General features: G+C 36.0%; 1 protein-coding gene across 1 annotated transcript; it reads left to right on the forward strand.

Moving 5' to 3' along the window:
• The first annotated feature begins 9855 nt into the window (after positions 1-9855).
• On the forward strand, positions 9856-11555 carry LOC149197895 (F-box/kelch-repeat protein At5g15710-like). The gene has a single exon (XM_089406024.1). It carries the CDS (start codon positions 9995-9997, stop codon positions 11240-11242), a length of 1248 nt encoding a protein of 415 aa, XP_089262150.1. The 5' UTR covers positions 9856-9994; the 3' UTR covers positions 11243-11555.
• The last annotated feature ends 1389 nt before the right edge of the window (positions 11556-12944 follow it).

Below are 12944 nucleotides of genomic sequence, written 5' to 3' on the forward strand. Positions count from 1 at the left end.
ACAATCATGAAGCGAATGTGACAGGTGATGTGTTACAAGATGCTTTGATTCTTTCTTTAAAAAATATTATTGATGCTTGGGTGGTAAATTCATGGGCCTCATTCCATGCCACACCTGATAGGAAACATTTTCATGATTATGTTCAAGGAGATTTTGGACAGGTTCGATTGGGTGATGATAAACCCTGTAAAATCGTTGGAATGGGTACAGTTTTCATAAAACAACAGAATGGAAATCAATGGCTATTAAAGGAGGTAAGGCATGTCCCAGATCTAAAGAAAAATCTGATTTCAACAGGGCAGTTGGGAGGTGAAGGCTGTGTGACTACTTTTACAGATAAAACCTGGAAGGTCACAAAAGGATCCCTGGTAATAGAAAAAGGAGAAAAGGTTGGTACATTGTATTTATGCAATGGTATTTCTAATTATGTTAATGCTTTAGCCTCTCCAGGAGAAGATACGGCATTGTGGCATCATAGGCTCGGACACACTAGTGAGAAGGGGATGCAAATTCTTCACTCAAGAAATTTTTTGCCAGGTTTGAAGCATGTTGATTTAAAATTCTGTGAGAATGGTGTTTATGGAAAACAGAAGAGACTCAGAATCCTCAGAGTTGGGAAAGAAAAGAAGAGTGAAAACTTAGAGCTTGTGCATACAGATGTATGGGAACCTGCTCAGGTATCATCTCTTGGTGGATCTCCTTATTATGTTACTTTTATTGATGATGCAACTAGAAAAAACTGGATTTACTGTATTCGAAATAAATCTGATGTATTTGATACTTTCAGGAAATGGAAAGCTTTGGTTGAAAATGAGACAAGAAAAAGGTTGAAGTGTCTCAGATCAGACAATGGAGGTGAATATTGCAGCAAAGACTTTGATAGGTACTGTTTTGAGAATGGAATTCGCAGAGAGAAGACAGTTCCAGGAACACCACAAGAAAATGGTGTATCAGAAAGGATGAACGGGACAATCATGGAGCATGCAAGTTGCATGAGATTGCATGCAGGATTTCCTTTACAATTTTGGGCAGATGTTGTCAATACTGTTGTTTATCTAATAAACAGAGGGCCTTCAAGTTCCTTGGATGGTGGTATTCCAAAGGAGGCATGGACAGGTAAAAAGTTAAACTACTCTTTTTTAAAGATGTTTGGTTGTGAAGCCTTTGTCCACATTAATAAAGAAAATAGAACAAAGCTTGAGGCAAAATCAAAGAAATTTACCTTTATTGGATATGGTGTTAATGATTTTAGTTATCGCTTTTATGATTATGAAAAATACAAAATCATTAGGAGCAGAGATGTCATATTCAATGAAAAGGTTTTGTATAAGGATCAGTTGTAGGAAAAGAAACAGGAAAAAGAAAACAGAGAATACATAGTGCTTGACGAGATCACAGAAAAAGTGATGGTGCCTGAAAATCATAATGATCAACATTTAGAACAATAACCACAACAGCAACAAGCACCTCAAACACCTGAAAGTGGTGTTAGAATATCTACCAGGTTAAGTAGACCCCCTGAACAATACTCTCCTTCATTATATTATGTATTGTTCATTGATTCTGGTCAACCTGAATGTTATGAAGAAGTAGTACAGGTAGAAACTAGGAAGAAGTGGGAGCAAGCCATGAAAGAAGAGATGGACTCTTTAGCACATAACCAGACTTGGGACTTAGTCAAGTTGCCTACTAGTAAAACAACATTGCAGAATAAATGGGTTTGGGTTTACAAGTTGAAGGAAGAAGATGGATGTAGAAAAAGGTATAAAGCTAGACTTGTGGTGAAAGGGTTTGCACAGAAAAAGGGCATAGACTTTGATGAGATATTTTTTCCTTTTGTTAAAATGACTTCAATCAGAACTATTTTAAGTCTAGTAGCAACTGAATATTTGCATATTGAGCAGTTAGATGTAAAGAAAACCTTTTTCCATGGGGATTTGGAGGAAGAGATATATATGCAGCAACCACAAGGATATGAGGTAAAAGGGAAGGAGAAACTAGTGTGTAGGTTGAAGAAGAGCTTGTATGGCCTAAAACAGGCTCCAAGGCAGTGGTATCTAAAATTTGACAGGTTTATGTCTGAACAAGGTTATACTAGATGTCACTCTAATCATTGTGTTTATCTCAAAAGGAAAAATGATGGCAGCTATATTATACTGTTATTGTATGTAGATGACATGCTTGTTGCAAGTTCTAACATGCAGGAAATAAATGTGCTCAAAAGAAAATTGGAAAACTCATTTGCAATGAAGGATTTGGGTGTTGTAAAACAATCCTTGGTATGAGAATAACTAGAGACGGGAAGAATCGCAAATTAACATTGTCTCAAAGTGAGTACATAGAAAAGGTGTTGAAAAGGTTTAATATGCAGAATGCAAAACCAGTTAGTATGCCTTTGGCTAGCCATTTCAAATTAAGTAAAGAGGAGTGTCCCAAGACTCAGGAAGAAATGGCTTATATGTCTAAAGTTCCATATGCATCAACAGTTGGAAGCTTAATGTATGCAATAGTCTGCACAAGGCCTGATATTGCACATGCAATGGGAGTTGTAAGCAGGTACATGAAAAATCCAGGAAAAGAACATTGGATGGCAGTGAAGTGGATTCTCAGGTATTTGAGAGGTACCACAAATAAAGCATTATGCTTTGGTGGTTCAAACATTGCTCTATAGGGATATGTTGATGCAGATATGGCGGGTGATAGAGATAGCAGGAGGAGCACAACAAGGTATGTGTTTACTGTAGGTGGAACAACTGTCAGTTGGGTCTCAAAACTGCAAAGTGTTGTTTCACTCTCAACAACAAAAGCAGAGTATGTTGCTGCTACAGAGGCTAGTAAAGAAATGATTTGGTTACAAAGGTTTATGAATGAATTGGGTAAGAAGCAGGAGTTGGGTAGGTTATACAGTGACAGTCAGAGTGCCATACATCTTGCAAAAAAATCTGCATTTCATTCCAAGACTAAACATATACAGATCAAGTACCATTTCATACGGTCAGCATTGGAAGATGGACAGTTGATGCTGGAAAAGATACACACCAGCCAAAATCCTGCAGATATGTTAACAAAAGTTGTAACCAGGAAGAAACTGAGAATCTGCTCAGTTTCAATTGGTCTTCAAATATGATGAAGAAGATGAGAAATAGCCAGGTCCAAAGTGGATCCATTGTCCAGCAAATGAAGCAGCGGTGGAGTTGCTATAACCAGTCTCCAAGTGGGAGATTGTTGGTTTTGGAGCCTGATTATCTTCTGTATTCAAAGTTATCGCTGCATTGGACCCCAATTTGAAATGGGGCAGCAACGCCACCCACAAAATATTCACTACAAGGGGGGTCCAAGGGGCGCGGTTGCGACTTTTTGGGAGCCCCCCTGATGGGGGGATCGGGGGCAGTGACCCCGAAGCTAATAATAGATGTAAAATTACCTTGTAAAATGTTGTAATTTCATAGTCAATTTGGGTCGTTCATTAGATGGAGATCTGATGGTAGAAGTTATGTTTAATTTAGGGTTTTTTGCCCTAAAAGGCAACCCCTCGCTATATATGAGGGAATTGTATTGCATCTATGCATATCTGTATTCTGAGTGAGGAAGAGAGAGGAGATTGAGAGTGAAGAGGGAATTATAGCGGATATGTTGTAGGTTGTATCTCTTCAGTTTGCTGGATAATATAAATCAAAGGACTGGTTGTTTCTCCATGGACATAGCCCAAACTGGGTGAACCACATATATCTGTGTCTCTCTTGTTTTATGCATTTTCTGTGTTTATATTTCTGCAATAATTTATGTGTTCCATTGCTCTGTAATATATAATTTTCTAACATGGTCATCTAGAGTAGACACTTTGCATGATTGCACAACTCTATGCTTAGACTCGTCGAATGATATGTTGTGCATCTCTTCTTCCAGATTGTCTCCAAGGTTCTCAGTCTCTCCTTGGTGGGCTTAGGAAGTGCTCTGCTGCCATATCCGGTGAAGCTGGTGGGTCGACCTCTTGGTGGTAAGGCATGAGGTCAATGTCTTGCTCTAACTCTGGTTGCTCCATATCTGTATCCATCTGCTCAAGTGCTTGTTCAATCTCTTGAGCGAAGTCCTGCTCCTGCGACTACTCACCTTGTCTGCTTTGTGCCAGCTGCTCGAATGAGTCTACTACCTGTATGGGCACAGTTTCATCAATCTGTGCATGTTGCGCCCCCTGCTGTGTCTGTCACTGCTGTGCTTCCTTCTCCTATCTGTGCAGCTCCTGTTCCTTCCAGAGTTGCTCCTTCAACTCATGCAACTCCTTCATTGTTTCCTCCATCGCCTATTTTTCTCTTTGCCTTTGCGCGGTCCTCTTCTCGCGTTGCTACCCTTTTACCTCTATTGCCAAAGATGACTTCTCCAAAAGTAGATCTACTTTGAACTTGCAGCTTTGTTCTGCCTCTGCACTGTCGACAATCTTTCTCTTTCCTTTTTCGCACGACAATATGTTTACCTGTGTTATTGCTACTGTTGGTGCTCTCATGGATGTTGCTTCACACTGCTTCGCTAACCATTCCACAGCAATGTCGACTAGTTCATTGGACCTGGAGAAGCTATGACAATATCTCCACGAGTCTTCCTCAGCCCAATGACATGCCCCGTGGATCCACAGAAACTATACTCTCATGCAGTGATCCTTCACAAAGCAATGTGGGTCATATGGATTAAATCTCCTGGTGCTCAAAGGATATTTCTTGAACTCTTCTGTTTCGGCATCTACATGCTTGAGATTCTGTATCTCGTACAACCCGATCTGCAATGGAAGAGTGGGCCAAGGTGCCTTCTTCTTCTGGTGCATCCTTGCTGACATTCCTGCCAAGATGTGGTACGATACTTCTTGCATGATGAGCTTGTCCATGGAAAACTTCAGAAAAACATTCGGAGGCTTCTCCGCGTTGTACATCCGTATTAAGGTGCCAAAAGGTGAGACATACCAATCTGCTATATCGATCAGTTCCTCCATTGTTGTCTGCAACATGCAAGGTGGATCTTGCTCAAATATCATCTTTGTACACCGGGGTGACAAAATGGTCTGACAACTGTGTGATGACCCCTCGGAAGTTGCATTCATAAAAAAATTTACAATAAGTGTTCATATAGGTTTCTGTTGATGTTCATGCCCACTTCAAACCCGGAAACTGCTAATGGACAAAGATTGCATCCAAGATGTAAGCAGACATGTATATTTCTGCTTGCTGACCTTTAGGCGGCTGTAGAGCTCCTTTTATCTGTTCCTTCATCCTAGCCAACATGTCGGACTAATTGCATTATTTTCCTTCTCTGGCCAGTTGGTCCAATGCTATCACCAAAATCTATAGGAAGGTCTCCTTGCTCTCTTGGCCATACAAGCAACATGCAAAGATGACCAAATAATGATACGCCTTCCACAATATCTTCCTCTTGTAAATCTGGTTTATCGTCATCCTGAATTTGGCTAGCTCCTTCAACCAGTTCTTCAAGGTATCCCTAGAGTTGGCATTATCGATGGGTATGCTTAAGGGTGTCTCCATGGAGATCACTGGCTTCGGTAAGTGGTACATCTGCTAATAGTCTTGTGCCTTGAAGGTAGCAATCTCTATCCTGCTGACACTACTCAATACCGTCGTTTCAGGGTTAGTGTGCAAGACGATCCAATGTATCATGTTCACGCATGGGAACGTGGGACACCCACATGCAATTCAGTACAAGCTGGACTTGCGAATGTTCACATAGACTTGAAGGTCTTCAATATCTTCCCCAAATGTGCTTGAAAATGCATCATTGACCTCTTGCCATTTCATCTTGATATCTTTGTCTACGATCAACTTGGTGTCTTCGTATATCGGAAAACTCATAGACACTCACTCAACTGCTTCTCCAGTTGCGCTTTTGCCGGTGTCCTTTGACCTTGCTCTCTTGGAGGCCATTGATCTTGAACTGCTGAGAGATGGTCGAACACCTGCTATATCTAGAGACATGGCGACATGCATGGCAAGAAATATATATATTAAAACCAAATCAAACTTGAGGATTGACATGCAACATACCCGGGGAACTAGTGGTTGGTCATGGTTGTACTATATGATTGGAACTTTCACTTCTTAATATAACAGAGCCAACACATTTCATGCATATGTTGTTATTGTATTTCAGCTATCTTGGTTACTCTAATGATATATGTATATGTTTGCTTACGCATGCATGTATGGACTCTTTCTGTATAAGTATGTATGAATCTTACTGAGATGTGTTGTTGGTTTAACCATCACTTTGGATTGTTAGCTTACTTTCTTTCCAGTTTGTGATGCATCTTCGCTCGTGTGTTCCCTTCCAAGCCATGTGCTTTCACAAGTTTCCAAGGGGCGCACTCACCCCATTTTTTATGTGTTAGAACTGTTCATACACCTTCCTTGGCTTGCTGCGCATGTCACACCCTTGCTACCAACAGGGACATCTTACTTTCCTTTGCGCGCAACTGCAGTCAAGGAAATACCATACAACCCACTATTGGGACTCCTACACCAAATGGTCTGAGGTCTAGTTGGGACTTCTTACCGAGGAGATCCCCTAACATGTTGGCGGCTCCAGCACCGTCAACAGGTTCATAATGTTGTAAGGGTTATCAACTATGTAAACCTTTTCTTTATTTCATGTTTAGGGTTGGAAACCCTCTGTTAGAGGTTATGTTATATTTAATTTCCCCCTTTATTCAATGACATGCTTAACACAAATTTTGCTTCCATTTTGTTGTATGCTCGTCGATGATGAAACATGATGAATTTAATTTGTGTGCTCGTTAAACTCAGTTCTTCGTATATTATGGGTATGCATATATCTTTTTTTCGGTTTATAGTTTGTTTGCTTTTTTTTAGAACAATTGAGTTACTATGTGCTTTGTATGGAATAGTTCAGAATTCCTTGTTAATAGAAACTTCATTTTAGTTACAGAAGACTCTTTATCTAGCTTACGAGTTTACGTGGTTTTGAGTTTCCAATCTAGCATTTCAATGTGTATGGCAAAGTTCTTTCCTCTCTTTTAGTGCATAGTAATTACATGAATTTCAGTCTGGAATTGGGTTTTAAGTGCTCGAATTTGTTTATCCGTCGACTCTGATTCAAGATTGTTCCTAAGTGGTCAGTTGGGTCCGACCTTGCTAGGGAACCAACCTAAGCGATAACCCTCGGTCACCGTTATTTTTCTTTTTCACCATTCAGTTAATACAAGCTCTTTCATACAATTCTTCAATACTTAGATAGTTTAATTCACAATCCTTCAGCTCATAGAGAACCCTTCCTAGTAGCTTTTAATTTCCTATTAGTTTTTGACATTCTACAAAGAAAATACCTCGAATATTTAACTCAACCATATAATGATTTACCAAGTTTGTGCTTACTTTGTTTATTCTTCGAAAACCCTAGTTTGCACACAACATGTAAATCTCATATTATTAGGTTTTTTGAATATAGATAGGTTTTGTGGCTACTCAGCTATAAGATGCAATTGCACAAGCATATTCTAGTCCCATTATATGTCAATCTTTGTTTCATAAACACATTCCATAACCAAATTGTCTAAAATCAAATTCATGTTGGTCTAGGAATTTAGGTAACCTCACTACCCAACCTTGAGAAAGGAAATTATGTCATTTTCTCTTCCCTGAACATCTTTATACCAGACCAGATCTTTGTCAGAACCCTAACAAGGTTAATTCACATGCAAAATAACCCTCCAAAGTCCAACCTATAACTTATATTAATCTTGAGGCTTCTACTGGCTCTTTGTTGCGCTCAAGAATACCTCAGGCAATGTCCTTCCTTATCCTCACAATATTTTGTGTAGGTTTTTCTGAACATTTCCCTTTCCTTCTGGTGCCTCCAACTTCCTTTTTCCTTGATTGCCTTCCTTGGCTCCTTTCTTTTGAGATCATCTTTTATCTTGAAGGAAAGAAGGTAATTGACTTGTAACTCTCTAGTAAAAGAGTTTTATCTAAGGTTTCCTCCAGTGAAATCCAACATTCCCTTGTTTATTTAATTTTTTAAGGATAAACACAACAATGCACTTTAATTAATCAAATTTCTACTAGGCTTCCACTCGAGAGTTCTTAAGTCTTTAGTAATAAAAGTAAATGCAAGTAACTCACAAATATTTACAATCACTGGAGGGGTGTTACGTTGGATGGTAGGTATTTAACCTCCATATAATATTTTAGAATAATTCTTAGTAATATATACAAATCAAAAGTTGAGATTTATCTCCAAAGTAGTCATGCCATTTTTGCCATTTTAATTAAATTTATTAATTTTAAAGAAAATAGTCATATGGGCAAAGTGTGATAGGAATGACTTAGTTTTTTGGGCATGGGGTATTGATAAGCCATGGTATTGTAACAAAGGCTATTTACAAATTAAGAATCTCATAATAAAGTGGAGGTGAATATTTATGGTTACTAATTTTATTACATGTTTTTTAAAAATTATATATGTTTAACTTATATATTGTTTCTTTTTATCATTAATAATAATAATAATCATTTCTAATCCATAATGAATTAAGAAAAGTATTTGGCAGAAATCACATAACAAAAATTTTTGACCTTACTTGTTTCAAACCAACTAATGTAAGCCAAAAAAATGTTATGTGATTTCTACCAAAAAAATTTCTTAAATAATAATAATATTTAACAAAGTAAAATATATAATAAAATAAATATCTCAACACTTATAAATTAATGTCAACTATTCTAACATTTATTCAATAAAAAAAAATTATTATATAATTTCTTAAAAAAATAAATAATAATAATATTTAGCAAGGTGACATATATAATAAAATAAATATTCCCAATGCTTATAAATTGATGTTAGCTATTCTAACACTTATTCAATAAAAAATAAAAATAAAAACTACAATTAAAAAAAAAATATTATATAATTTCTAAAAAAAAATTAATAATAATAATATTTATATAATTTCTAAAAAAAATTCTTAAATAATAATAATATTTAACAAGGTGAAATATATAATAAAATAAATATTTCCAAACACTTATAAATAGATGTTAGCTATTCTAATACTTATTCAATAGAAAACTACTAAAATATATATCCAAATAAAAACAAATAATAACTGAACTAATTTACTCTATTGTTTTTCACTATTTTATTTTTTAATTTAACTAACTATCCAGTATCGTATCAATTAAAAACACTGACTAAACTGATAAATATTTTTTACCAGATTTATAACTTCAATAATAAAAAAATTGATCTTTAAAATTAAACACATTTATGACTTTAAAAAAGATTAAGATTAAGTATTTGATTTTTAAAATTAAACACATTTATGGCAATAAAAAATTACAAAATAAATAAAAATTTGATTTTTTAAATTAAACACATTTATGGCGGTTTAAAAGTTACAAAAAGAAAAAGAAGATTGATTTTTTAAATTAAACACATTTATGTCCTTAAAAAATTAAAAATAAATGACGTGGACTCCACTCTACTCAATGTGTTGTGTCCAAAAACTGTGTGTTGGGGTAGAAACCTGGGACAAGATATCTGGAAAACTGTGTTCGGGTATGAAAGTGGGAAGGATATCTCTCCTTCTGGAGGCACCCACCTACTCAAGTGGGAGTGATATGGATTGAGATATACACAAGTATAAGTATATAATTATATATACTGCATGGCATCCTTATCTTCTTGGACACCTGCCCATCTGGCATCGGCGACGTTTCTATGCACAACGATCTATCATTACAATTATTTACAATATTCAGCGCACCTGCCCACTCTCCATCGTTTTCGCTCTGTTTCCACATTATCCACAAGATCTTATCCAATCCAATCCTTACTCACAGACCAACTATTCTTTTCCTATAAAATTCGCCACTTGGGTAACAGCATCAGATTCCTCGATATAATTTTCCTATCAAATCTCGGCTTAGCCAACAGAATAATTGAACAGGATTGGGAATTGGGATTAGAATTTGATATGGCAGATTCACAGAGCTCAACTCTGTCAAGACCATCAGCTGAATCAGTGGGACATTATGATGATGATGAAGAACTAAATAGTTCAGTATGGAGTGAGCTTCCTGATGGTCTGGTAGAGAATTTGCTTTCATGGCTGCCTGATGTCCAAAGCCTGACTCGTTTTCGCAGAGTCTGCAACAGCTGGAACAGGCTTTTCTCAAGCCCCTATTTCATCAATCTATGGAACAAAGCACATCATGACAACAACAGATGTCAGCCATGGCTTCTTCTGAGTTCGCCCAATGAGGTCGTACCCGCCCTTGTCTACTCCTTCACAACAAATACATGGGGAGAGATGCGTTTTTCATTCCTTCCAGAGTATAGTAAATATGGTCATTTGAATTTTAAAGGGTCTGCTGGTGGCCTGCTGTTAATGGACATGGTGCCTTCGTCTTCAATGCCAACTTTTGATGTCTGCAAGCTCTGTATTTGCAATCCACTGACAGAGTCATGGATTTCACTTCCACCCATGATTTCCATCACAAGAGTCATGGCCAGCTGCATCACAGACCTTGGCAATGGCAACTACATTGTGATGGTGCTAGGGAAAGACAGAAGGAATCTGTCTGTGGTTGAAGAGTATGAGTCCTCAACGAGGGCTTGGAAGATTATGACAACAGTAAGTTTGCCAGATGGGTTGTCCATTAGAAATGAAGAGATGGTTTTCTGTAATGGATTTGTCCTCTGCATAACCTTGAAGGCCCCTGGCATTGGCATTCTCCTGTATAGTATGCATTCAAGGTCCTGGACTATGGTGGCCATGCCTCCTCTCTGTACTAAGGATCATCATGTCAATGATAACTGTAATCTAAGATCAACTAGGTTGCTGAGTTGTGAGTCCAAGATTTTCATGGTGGGAGGCCTTGAGAAACATTCACATGGTACTGTGATTGCAATTATAATATGGCAATTTGAGATCATGGATTCAGTGAGATCAGAGTGGAAGTGGAAGGAGATTGGGAGAATGCCACATGCAGTTTTTGAGGATTTTGTCAGAACATCATGTTCCAATTGGTTTGAATGTGTTGCAGTGGGGAAATATATGTGTTTTAGAGCCCATGGAAGTTTGAAAGTGGTTGTATATAATGTCAGAGATTGCACTTGGAATTGGCTTCCAAAGTATGATGATCAACATGATCCAGATCACAAGCATATGCTTCTCAGAAGCATGGCATATCACCCTTGGAATTATCAACAGCTCTCATAAAAAGTGAAAAAGAAATATCTGACATTGAAGGTTGTCCTTGCATATGTTAGAGGCTACTCAAGCACACAGCCAAGCCCACATCATCTTCTTGTTACAGGCTGCTGAAGTACACAGCCAAGGACCCGCCATCTTCAGTAATGTTATTCTATCTGGAGATTTCTATGTATTGTAAATACAGTGTTGGGAAAGATGTAAAGTTGAAAATTTCTTATGGAAAAACCTGGGAAAGATGTAAAGTCCATAATAATATTTATGGGAAGGATGTAAATTTCAAAATTTCTAATGAGAAATATTTAATTATTTGTTTTTGTGAGAGAGTATGGTATTAATTATTAATTATTAATTTAGTATTTAATAATATAATTATTTATTTTTTAATAATAATAATAATAAATTCAAACCAATTGGATATTGGATCATAAGGTATTATTGTAACTTTTACACAAGATAATGTCATATGGACAAGTGCCTCACATATTTTGTCATAATTTATGGATATAATTGCAATATTCATACATCAGTTTTATATATTTGTGTAGTGATTTTTTATTCTTAAGCTTTGCAGCCTGCCGGACTTAAATAACAGATTTACCATTAGTTACTTCTCATCATAATTTAAGTAAATCTACATGAAAATAGATAGGAATAAGATGTAAATAAATATATTTACCATCGAGTTATTTCTCACCATTCTCATAATTTAAGTCTTTGCATAAAAATGGATAGAAATAAGATGTAAAATAAATATTTACCATGAGTTACTTCTCATGATTTCTCACAATTTAAATTAATTATTAATTTTTGTTTGTTTGTTGAGTATTATTAATTTAGTATTTAATAATATAATTTTTTATTTTTTTAATAATATTAAAAAAATTTAAACCAATTGAATATTGGATCATCAATGTAAGGTATTATTGTAACTTTTACACAAGATAATGTTATATGGATAAGTGCCTCACATATTTTGTCATAATTTATGGATATGGTTGCAATATTCATGCATCAGTTTTATATGTTTGTTTAGTGATTTTTTATTCTTAAAATTTGCACTCTACATCACTTAAATAACAAATTTACTATTAGTTACTTCTCACCATAATTTAAGTAAATCTACATGAAAATAGATAGGAATACGATGTACATATATATATTTACCATCGAGTTATTTCTCATCATTCTCATAATTTAAGTCTTTGCATAAAAATGGATAGGAATAAGATGTAAACAAATATTTACCATGAGTTACTTCTCATGATTCTCATAATTTAAATAAATTTTGCATGAAAATGGATAGAAATAAGATATAAATAAATATATTTACCATGAATTACTTCTCACCCTTCGTTATGTTTTCCTCAACACTTATGTACCAATAAAATGTAGACTTACAAATGGTTACTACCCACCAAAATTTATGCTACCCTACAACACTGGTTCTACTTGTTATACTTTTTGGAGTTTTTTAAGTATATTTTCTAGTTGAACTTGTAGAGAATCTAGAAGGGATTTGTTGGAATTACAAGTTTGAGTTATGGACTTTCTACGATCCGAGTCCTTAGGATTTCAGGGGTTAAATTCATATACACAATCAAATGTGCATTTTAAGCAACAAAAAATCAGGATTTTGACCAAAAATTGTTTGGCCAAATTCCAACCAAAAATTCCAAAATGCATAAAGTTAGATGACACATAAAGATTT

Source organism: Pinus tabuliformis, chromosome 2_2 (genome assembly GCF_031772625.1).
Source record: "Pinus tabuliformis cultivar Carrire ecotype Pingquan chromosome 2_2, CPIR1, whole genome shotgun sequence".
NCBI lineage: Eukaryota > Viridiplantae > Streptophyta > Pinopsida > Pinales > Pinaceae > Pinus > Pinus tabuliformis.

What these genes read in the sequence shown, in the direction of transcription:
- LOC149197895 (XM_089406024.1), top strand. Translation starts at nt 9,995, where the DNA reads ATGGCAGATTCACAGAGCTCAACTCTGTCAAGACCATCAGCTGAATCA.